The 11657-nt window shown below is 38.7% G+C and overlaps 1 protein-coding gene across 5 annotated transcripts in view; it reads left to right on the top strand.

Moving 5' to 3' along the window:
* The window catches only part of Etv1 (ETS variant transcription factor 1), an 86551-nt gene extending 75289 nt beyond the window's left edge, over window positions 1-11262 (top strand). For all 5 annotated transcript variants that reach the window (XM_059279395.1, XM_059279398.1, XM_059279396.1 and 2 more), the window contains 3 exons: window positions 2236-2405; window positions 6671-6772; window positions 10488-11262. In XM_059279395.1, coding sequence (XP_059135378.1) covers window positions 2236-2405; window positions 6671-6772; window positions 10488-10709 — 494 coding nt within the window. In that variant the 3' untranslated portion in view covers window positions 10710-11262. The remainder of the gene's footprint in view (window positions 1-2235; window positions 2406-6670; window positions 6773-10487) is intronic.
* The last annotated feature ends 395 nt before the right edge of the window (window positions 11263-11657 follow it).

Here is an 11657-nt window from a genome sequence, read left to right on the forward strand (position 1 = left end):
TTGACATGGAGCCTCAAACTTGCTTTTGGAATGTCCATTGTTTCTTCTTTTCAGTTATGGTGAGTTTCATGTGTTAAATAATCTCAAACTCAGTATGGGTATATAAGGAGGGTAATTATCTTAAAACTATGGGCAAAATAGAATGCTGGTGCTTAGGGAATTGGCTGTCCTAGTTTGCTTGGTTTGACTTTAAATGCTGCAATTTCATTTTAAATATATACATATATAAGTATAGATAGATAGATAGCATATGTCTTACATTTTTAAGTATTAGAGAACAAGAAAAAAGAGCAAAGGGGATTTTTTTTTGCATGTAGCTAATTGAATAAGTCACATTTATGCACAGCAACACCATAGAAACTATATTTCACAAGGTTTCACTCTGCATGATTGTCCACTTGCCTCCATGAAAAGAAGTTGTAAATAATAGAAGGGAAAATCTCAGATAAATAAAACTAACTTTGAAATCAACATGAAGATTCACTCCTACATTGCCTGGTTAAGATGAAAGGATTTCATGATTTTTTTAGTGGCTATTGACTGGACGATTGTGTGTGTTTGTGTCGCTGTTCAAATACTGCTTTTCTTTTCTGATCATGTGATGAGGTATATTCCTACTTACTGACTACTGGAAGTTACTAGAAAGCTTGTGATTTAGTTTATTTTGTTGTCACACTTAGTGTGAATAGAGCTCCTTGACCATAAAATGTCTGAATTCTTTCTTCAGCAAAGAAGAGATCTGATCTATCTGCCGGCATTAGCCACACAGTACCAATTGCAGGCAGGTCCACTTAGTTTTGAGATGCATGGCTGGAGTTAGAAGGAAATGATTCGTGGTCACAGCACAAAATGTTCTGGTTTGGTTTTTTGCTTTGAAAAACCAAGACAGTTGTACAGCAAAAGCATTAACATCTTTATTCATATTAGATTCTTATGCTTTTCTATACCAGGTAAATAGAGCTCACATTTTTTTTCTTAAAAAATTTATTTTACAGAGTGTTCTGGTATATACATCCTTTTTTGTATTATTAATTCTTCGCTCACACAATACATTCTGACTGCAGCCTCTCCTCTTTCCCCTCCTCCTAGTCCTCCCCACCCAGTTCCACTGTTCCTCCATTTCCCTTCCTTTCTGAAAAGGGTGGACCTCTCAGGGTTATCAACCAAACATGGTATTACAAGATGCAGTAAGACAAGGTACACACCCTTGTATCAAGGATGGAGGCAACCTAGTAGGAGGAAAAGGGTCCTAAGGACAGGCAAAAGAGTCAGAGACACTCCCACTTCCACTGTTAGGAGTCCAACAAAAGCTAAACATCCATTTACGTAGAGGACCTAGTGCAGGCCCAAATAGGCCCCATGGTTGCCTCTTCAGTCTCTGTGAGCCCCAATAAGTCCGGGGTCTCTGTGTCTGTTCCTACTACTGGAGGAAGCCTTTATGATGTTGATTGGGCTAGACACCAATTTATGATTATACCCCTTTTTTCAGTAGTGTTTCCTTCTACCCGAGGTCTCTGGGCCTTTTTTTTTTTTTTTTTTTTTTTTTGAGACAGGGTTTCTCTATATAGTTTTTGGTGCCTGTCCTGGATCTTGCTCTGTAGAGCAAGCTGGCCTTGAACTCACAGAGATACACCTGGCTCTACCTCCTGAGTGCTGGGATTAAAAGCATGCGGCGGCGGCAGTGGCGCCGCCTGGCAATGTGTGTACGTTTTTTGGAGCTGAGGATGATATTGCCAAATTTACTTTGAATTATGTACTCTGAGATTTTCAGTAGTTTGTCATGTGTGGGTCAATGGATATTTGCAAATTACAGTTTGTAGAAATTAATTTATACAAGTAAAATGCCCAGAACTTAAAGCTGATTACGCCTTCTGAGATAGACAAACGGGAGTAACGAAGCAAATGAGTGTGATTAGGTTTGATGGTTTGTAAAGATATGAATGAAAGACCAACAATTATGCTAGGTTTTTATAAGTAAATTGTACTTATGAACTTAACTCCTTACTGGTGCATTTATATTAATGAGAATACATGTTGTTATCCTGTCTGCAAGTTTCTAAGTTTCTGTAGATTGTTGGCTTACATTTAGTCATTTGATTATTTTAAATCTGTACTTAATGGCATTGTTACAAAATCCATGAAGTGATTGTGTTCAACTATTTCCATGGTTGGTTTGGTGTAAATTTTATATGAATGACATAATGTTGCTGATAATAGTTGATTTTTTAAATTTAGGGGACATTAAGCAAGAGCCAGGAATGTACCGGGAAGGACCCACGTACCAGAGGCGAGGATCCCTTCAGCTTTGGCAGTTTTTGGTAGCTCTTCTGGACGACCCTTCCAACTCTCATTTCATTGCCTGGACTGGACGAGGCATGGAGTTTAAACTGATTGAGCCTGAAGAGGTGAGTCCAGTAGATTCTGGATAGGAAGCCAAAATTTCCTAGAGTATAAAGAGACTTGGTTAATATGCCAGAAAGATATATAAAAAGTTTGAAAACTGTATAGACATATTTTAAATTTGAAAGTAGTACAAAACAATGTAAAATTATTGATTTCGTGGTTTTTGCCGTTGAAGGCAGTAGTCTCTCCAAGTTTGCAGTGGTTTGCAGTGGTTTGCTTCTGGTCAGAGGGCTGGTTTTGTGGTAGTCCTGACTTCACACTACACACACACAGAGGACTTAAGAGTGGGAAATACCACTGCTAAATGTTTGGGTGTTTCAATTTTGTAGTGTATTTAAAGCTCCATTTGGCTGTAAAGAAACTTTGGTTTTCTGTAGATGCAATTAATTGATGTAAGTAAAGAACCACAAGAATATGGTGCAGGCCACCAAGACTAAAGATGCCTAGCAATATAATCTCAGAGGCCTTTACCATAATGGGAATGTGTCCTCCCCCTCATGGAAGATTTTAATAATCAAAGCAAGACTTGGACTAGGGAAGTTCAACAGGGATTTACGTCAGTTAAACAGCCATTTCCCACCACCTGTGACTAAAATAAACTGAGCAGAAACAGAACATTTTACTTTTGTCATATTTGTTAGGACAGGAGGCATTACTGAATGATGTAAGTAACATTTGAGCTCAGAAGAGCCCACATTCTATGAGGGATTAAGTTCTTCATATAACCACCCATGGCATTTAGATGTTTGAGTCTGGATAGAAGAATGGAAGATCTGACTAGCTGGCCAGTTAGTGTCATCATTCTGAGTTTTTGTGATCATTTAAATTTGAGAAAGATATGCAATCAGGTCTGTTTCATGCAGCTGACATTTCAACAACTCTGCCGTCACAGGTGCATAAAGTCAAAAGCAAGACCCAGTAATTCAGTCAGTTGACTGTTTCCAAATGGTAACTAGCTCAGTGGGAATTGTGCAATAGGTACTACATGTCTCCGAAACTCTTGTTCAACATCCTTTCCTAGGGGCGTGGGAAGACAGCTCAGTAAATAATGTGTGTCTGCACAAGCATGAAGATTTGATTTCTGTTCTCAGCAGCAAGGCTAAAAGCCAGGTGTGACAGGATATACCTTTAATCCCAATGCTCTAGAGGCAGACTGAATCAGCATGATCCAGGTTTAGTGAGAGAACCCTGTCTCAAAAGGTGAGGTCAACAGTGATTGAGGAAGACACTATCATCAGTGTCTGACCCCCCCACACACACCAAGAAAAAAAAAAGAGAAGAAATTGAAGAATGAAGTATCCCCTTTCTGATTGCTGCCTAACTCACACTTACCACCAGACAATGACTGTGTTGTCTTTTCCAATTTTTTCTTTGGAAAGGATCTGTGAATTATTTTCTTCTGAGTGGACCACAGTCCCTCTCTTATCCTCTGCTACATAACAGATCTTTCAGTGTTGACTCCTACAATCCATGAATGATGTCTTGGAAGCCACCATATTGTACTTCTCACAGGTTTTATTTTCTCGTGTTTCATTTCTTAGTTTAAAACGATAATGAGTGAACTTCCGAATATGTCCTGCTTATCTGCTCAGTGAGCTTGGATGACATTAGCAAACTCAGATATTTGAGATAATGGTATATTATTTCCAAATTAATCAGTGTCCTAGGGAATTGTTTCTAGAAATATTCCGTAACGTAGAAAGACACCTACCAAATTCCATGCTACATTCTTGATGAATACCAGGAAGTTAGATTGCCAGACCCCAATTCTGGGTTCACTGTCCCATGATGTAGGTTACTGATACAGTGCTTGGCTGGCACACACAGGGCCCTGCGTTCGAACACCAACACCAAAAAGATACATTTGCTAATATAATAAAAAGGATGGAGTTGTACTTAAACGACTGCATTGACTCAATGTCCTTGACAAGGGTGAGTGCCATGCTGCTATACTCTTTATGCTCTTTCCTAACAGGGTAAACTCTTATTTGAAAGTACTTCATGAGAAAGTCATTGGAAGTATTGGCCTCACCGTTGAGACTTCATATTGAAAATTGTACCTTAGTTTTAAGTGACGCCATGTGTGACATTGGTGGTGTTTATGGGGATCAAGTGTACTTGATCAAGTTTTTGGGTGGTCTCAAAGCTTTGTGCTTCCTATTAATTTTAGACCCATTTGTCTACAACATATAGGCACATTGTTGTCTTTTTTTCCTTTACTTTGTGTCAGTTATGATGCAGGATAAGTCAAAGTACATGCTTTTGAAAGCCTGGGCTAATAATCCATAGTGCTGAGAATTAGTTGGCATTACAGGAACCAAAGTCTTCCAACTCTCTCTTACAGTACTTGCAACTATCACATGACTCTCTCCAGAGACTTCCACGGTGCCTCCAAGTTTGTTGCATTTGAACTTTGAAGTGAACTCTGCTAAAACTCTAGTAAAGCCTCATTTGTAAATGAATGTTTTCGGGAGTTGTTGCTTAGCAACATTTTTCACATTCCCCAAGCTTTGCATGTTGTATAGTGGGTTGTGTCTCTACTGAGCCACTGACATCACTGTTACACTTTTGAAAGATTTTATTTAAAAGACAAAACCCAAACTCACTCCTCCTGTCCTTCTTTCCTTCCTTCCTTCCTTCCTTCCTTCTTTCCTTCCTTCCTTCCTTCCTTCCTTCCTTCCTTCCTTCCTTCCTTCCTTCCCTCCTTCTTCCCTCCCTCCCTCCTCCCCTCCCTCTCTCCCTTCCTTCTTCCTTTCCTCACCCTCTTCCTTTGAGTTTTCCCCTCCTTTCCTTTCTCATCGACATCTCAGGGGTTCGTAGCCCAGGGTAGTCTGGAACCCTTCATTCTCCTGCCATCACCCCAGGTTCATACTCAGCTCCCTGGTGCTTGCATTTATTTTGTATTGCCACTTTTCCTTGCTCTATTCACTGTTCTTAGAATATTTACTGTAAAGTTCGTGGAAAGTTAAGATGTATCCACCCCACCACTATGACTTTTATCTCGAATGGATAGACTTGTCCCTGCTCCATCATGTCACTTTACTCTCAAAATAGCATACCAACCCGTGTAATTAAAGACCATTGTATGTTCATTCCAAGAATATAAATTAATGACAGGAAAACAGAAAGGATCAATGTTTTTGAAGGGGGGGCAGGAAACAACAGAAAGGTTGATGCTAATGAAGAGGAGAGGAACAGAGATGGTTTGAGGTGTTCTTTCATTTTATGGGATACAACAACGAGGAATTTCTTGGAAACAAAGGATTGTGTTTTGTTAGAGAGTGCTCTCCTGCCTTTGTTAGGCAGTGCATGGTTTCTCCTCAGTCTACCAGAGAGTGGGGATTAATGAGATCATGACATCAACTGGAGTCAGAGAAGCAGGGTCCTCTCTCTCTATGCTTCCATCAGCCCCGTGTGATGGTGGAATGGCACCATGGGAGGAAGTGCTTCCCTAGCTCTGCTGAAGAGCTGTGCCTGAGCCAGACCCAGAGCCCCACCATGGCCACATAGTAAATACTTCTGAGACCTTTACTAAACCACACTGGACATTCTGCTTAAAAAAAAAAAAACTCATATATATGGTGACTTTTCCACTTCCATCTTATTTTTAGCATCCAATTAATGTTTCCTAAGTGAGCTTAATTTTCCAGTTTGGTGTTGGCTCTAGTTTTCTTCAGAGGCCACTTTTGGTAACAACAATTATTTGTAGTTCAGCTTCTTAATCAGCACACTGTTCCCTCAGCTGACACATTGCCAGTTCTTCTTTCTTTTGCACAATCTGAGCAATTTTTTTCTCCTCTGATTTGTCACAAATGCAATAGAACACCTTTACAAAGGGATCATTAAGCAAGCAGTTCGTAAGCTGGAATTTTTGTCCGAAAGTTCAGGAAGGAAAAGCCTGATGGTGTGTTGCAGAAGGGAAACTCTGCCTTGTTTTGGTCAATTGCAGCCTGTTCTTTCCTGATGTAAACACATTCCCTTATTTCCATTTAATTTCTACCCAAAACAATGGTGACAAAGGATTCTATTGTGACATTTAAGAAAGAGGACTGCAAGCCTGGTTTAAACCATGACACAGGAAGCTCAGATCACCAAGGCTGTTGCTGCTTTACTTATGCCTTGAATTTGGACATGTTTTTGTGGGTTTAGAAGTCAAACATTGATGAACTTGTGTGTGTGTGCGTGTGTGTGTGTGCGTGCCACTAACACTGAACAATGTGATTGACGAAGACTGAACACTGACACTGTGTCTCTGTTTTGGCGGCAGGTGGCCCGGCGTTGGGGCATTCAGAAGAACAGGCCGGCTATGAACTATGACAAACTTAGCCGTTCTCTTCGCTATTATTATGAGAAGGGGATCATGCAAAAGGTGAGGTGATATTACATTCGAACTCACTGTGATGTGCCCACCACCGGTCTCCAAGTCAAACCTTAAAATCACATTATCACTACCTTGGTTCAGCCAGGCTTTCACCCATGTTATTCGATGCTCCTGCTTGGAGTATCACAAGTTTGTTTAAAAGTTATGGACACTGGAGATAAATGTATAATGTTATCTACCAAGTGACAGGCTTTCTGAAAGTTTCCACTTTACTGCACATAGTAAACAGAAATTATTTCAGTATCAATACTTGATCTCTATGTCTCTAGAAGCTGTAATTTTACTGCACTCCAGTCACACGTTTTTGAAATGCTTGTATTTTTCTTTTTCTTGTTCTGATTCTTAAAACATTCAGGCATCACTTGTACTTATTAGAAAAAAAACACTTTTTTTTCTTGCTCCATATCTCGCCTGATTTCATCACTTGACAGTTTAATATCCCAAACCACTTACTTGAAATAAATGTTTCATCTTATGTGGTTATAGAACAGAGTTCAATATATTTTAATTCAAATGAGCTTCTTTTAATATTTAAAAGTTGTTTTGTGTAAAATACAAAAACATGGATAAAGATAAAATGTACTTAAAATATAACATTTATAAAGGAGGCCATGAATAAATGAATATATAAAGATAAAACATTTGGATATTTGTTATTATTTCCTTCAGCCTTGGGTAGTTTACTGCTTATCTAGGCACTGCAGTTTGATGTGAATACAGCACAGAGCAGACCTTTTGGATGCCACTGTTTGGCACAAGGAAGGCAGGTTGTTTACCATGTAAGCATGTAGAGCTTGGACCATGCCTGTAGCTGGGTGACCAACCAGGGTCCCTTACCATGTTAGCAAGTACCTTTAACCTTAGTATATGTATACTCATTTCCCTTCTGTTCTAAGACCACGCATGACTCTTGTGGGAGTTCTTTCTAGAATGGTCTGCCTTTTTCATTGTATCTATTACTGTATGGACCCTGCTAATGGTTAAGTAAATTGTAGCATAGTCTATTCAGAAGACCTCTATATCTTACTACCTCCCCTTCTTACTACATAAAAGATATATAATGGGGAATTACATTCCAAGTTTGTATGATGATATTTGATCATTGGCTTAAAGCTTTAATTAGGCATTTGTGATGTATGTAAAGAACAATTAAATTAGAAGCTTGGGGAATAAAATACAAATAACCAAATGTGTTAATACAAGTAAAACATTTTAAATGGTAATTAATTTCAATAATTCTGAAATAGAAATAAGAAGCATTGGAAAAAATCTTGCTCTTTGTAGATAAAATATCTGCACATCTAGTTAAAAATTTAGCAATACTCATAAAAATGTATAATGTTTGTTTTTTTACTTTATCTTTTACAGTTGGGATTTTATTTATTTTATTTAATATTCATACACAGATACACTTTATCTTGGTCAAATATGCCCCCATCCCCTCTCCTTCAAATTTTGAAAACAATATTATATTTATTCAGTATGTGTATGAAGTCAGACGACAACTTGGTACTGATCAGGTCTGGCTTTCCACTCTGTGGGTCCCAGGGATTGAACTCAGGTTGCCGGGCTTGGAGTCAAGTGCCTTTATCTGCTGAGCAATCTTGAAATTTTAAAAGTTGAATTGCAATTTAAATATGTGTCTAGGCTTTGACAACACACCCACCTCCCTGTGTACATCTGATGGAAACCTCCACAAAATGCTTGTGTTTTTTCATCACACTGTTGCATTTAGGTTTTACCTAATATGCAGAATTTCTCACACTGTGAGAAATGTATCCCTAACAAAGAAAGGCATCATTTACTTTGTCTGTCTGTCAGCTCCTATTCTAAACTCAGCAATATCTAACAGTGGGATAAATACAGGAGTAGCACTAAAACTGTTTATTCAGAGAAAACTAGAAAGAAGCAGAAGGAGAAGTCCCTAGGAGATTTTATAATTTACAATTGCATCTTGTGCGTTTAAATTCCTCATGATGAAATGTTTTTCATTTATTACATCGCTTCCAAGTAAAGACAACCTCAACACATCAGACAAAATGACATGTCCAATACCTAAGGCAAACAATTGTTGTTTGCGGCCCCAAACTAAACACAGTGGGCTATAAAACACTCAGAGGCATGCAGAATAAAGCATTTATTTTACTTTCATTTCCTGAAAATACCTTGAAAAATAAAGAAGAAAAAGGAAACAAAACTAAGATTGATTATCTCTCGGCTTTTGTTTGATACTGCCTGGTTTTCAGTTTTGCAGTCGTTTCATTAGTTCACTTTTTTTTAAAATGAGGACCAAAGGAAGGGAATTATACTAGATGCCTCTATTTGCTCTGCATTGTGCTAGAGACTTCCCTCTATGTGTCACAGCTGGCTTTCCACGGAGCCCTTCCTGTCTCCATTTCACAAGACAAGGAACTGAAGGGCAGTTTAAGAAACATGTCCAGATTCCTAAACATTGCTCAGTGTTGGTTCTTTTAAACCTCTGCATATCCAGATTATTTGGACTCTAATGTAGTTCCTTTTACTTCAATTCAGGGCAACAAATATTCTAAATCTGAGTCCAGAGCAGCAGAGATCCTTGGCAGTCATTCCCTCTCTCCCAAACATGTACAGAGAGTTTATAAACTGTGAGCACACTGTTTCCCCATGTCACAAATCAACTAGCAAGACCTTTTGACACAGAAACATGAGACATTCAATCCTCTTCAGCTTTCTGAAACTGTGACACACACACACACACACACACACAGACACCAAAGTTAACACAAGGAACTGCCTTTGTTCCCCATTGCACCCCAGAGTCTTGAGTTCCTCAGTACTGTCTATTAATGGCGGGTACATTTGTCTCCTTCAATTGTTTATCATTTTCTACAGAAGCATTACTCTTCAAAACTTAAGTTTGGGGCATGTCTTTCCCTACAAATTGTGCTACATCTCCTTTATTTCAGCAGTTGTCACATTTCCTTTTCTCATTTCCTCCCTTCCCAGTGTGTATTTTAGATTCCTTTCACTTTTTTTTTACGCCTCTTACTTCAATTTGACACTTTACACACATCCTTAAGCTTCATCTAATGTATCTTGCCTTCATTTTAAAAAGTGATGTGCTCAGGATAATGTCCTCTTGCTCCATCCTTCATTTAAATAAGGCTATGTATCTTTGGGGTTTTCTTAGATGAGAATACACAGTGCCAGGGGAAAGATAAAGGGGAAGGGAGCAGTGCATCTTGGGAATTAGTGATCACTAGTGTAGTCTTATTAGGAATAAAGCATATTTTCCTTTTAAAACTTACAAGTTGTAGAAATGTAATAGGGGGAGGTAAACCTTAAAGACATTTTCAAAGCATAGATGTTAGTTACCTTTAAAACAAAATTTTCAATGTGAATTGCTTGCATTACATCGTTGATTTTTCTTCCCCAAATGAGTGTAAGTACACCTTTATATTAAAAGGAAAAAGAAAACTGCTGAGTTTCCTAGCTATTTGTGAAATAAATTAATTATTACTCTAGTTCAACATTTTGTGTTTCCCTTGATTGAACCGTGGCTCATTTCACAAAGTAAAGACTTTCCCTCATGAAGATGTATCTGTTATTTAATCAAACGTTCTCTTTTGCCCTCCATCCCCGCTGGGGTATTAATCCGTGTTTGTTTCTCTCTCCCCTACCCGTATGGGGACGGTGACACTGGGCTTTTCCATGATATTCCCAGGTGGCTGGAGAGAGATATGTCTACAAATTTGTGTGTGACCCGGAAGCCCTTTTCTCCATGGCCTTTCCGGATAACCAGCGCCCACTGCTGAAGACAGACATGGAACGTCACATCAACGAGGAGGACACGGTGCCTCTGTCTCACTTTGATGAGAGCATGGCCTACATGCCAGAAGGGGGTTGCTGCAACCCCCACCCCTACAACGAAGGCTACGTGTACTAAAATGAGTGACAGTCAAGCAGGGCACCCCGTGCTTCGCATCTTTTTTTCAAGATAGAGAATCAACAAATTCTCTTCAATCTTTGTTTTATTTGTGTTGTTTGTATTTGATTTTTTAAATAATAATACAAACGGGGGCTTTTCCTGTTGCATTATTCTATGGTCTGCCATGGACTGCGCACTTTATTTGAGGGTGGGTGGGAGTAATCTAGACATTGATTCTTTGTAAGAGGAAGATGGTGGGTGAATGGGCAGAGGGAACTGAGGAATTCCTTTTTACTTAGGCTTGGGATGGGGTCCTACGGGTTTTCTGTATGATGAAGCTATATCATGTTTGGTCGATTTCATAATAACATAAGATAATTTTCTCGGTATCTACGGTACATTTGATTTCACATTGTGTAAATATCTACTTGGAGACTATTTGCCTTGGGCATTTCCCCATCATTACTGAAGTCTTTGCAGGTGTACAAAAATCTACTGTAAATGGCAGTTTAATGTTAGAAATGACTGTTTTTGCACCTCTTGTAAAAAAAAAAAAGGTATTTAGCAATTGCATTTGTTGTTCTTTCTGTTCCATTTTGCTTTACAGACGACTTGTAAAGGATAAGCATAAATGTGGGCAGTTCTCTCTGAATCTGAGTAATTGCCTTGACTGTAAATGAGGGGCACAATTTTGGACTCTGGCTCCACTTGAGTCACAGGCCAGTAGCATTACATGTATCTGGTGCCATCTTGCTGTTTCAGTACAAATACTGTCTTTTAAATATGTTGATGCCCATTTCAGTTAAATAATGACATGTCATGATCCTTTGTAATCTTCACTTAAGTGTTAAATCTGGGATCACAATGAAGCAAAAAAAGAAAAAAAAATTACCTGTCTCCTTTCACTATCTTCAGTACATAAATACATTATTTAATCAATAAGAATTAACTGTACTAAATCACATA

This window comes from Peromyscus eremicus, chromosome 14, assembly GCF_949786415.1.
Source record: "Peromyscus eremicus chromosome 14, PerEre_H2_v1, whole genome shotgun sequence".
In the NCBI taxonomy this organism is placed as follows: Eukaryota; Metazoa; Chordata; class Mammalia; order Rodentia; family Cricetidae; genus Peromyscus; species Peromyscus eremicus.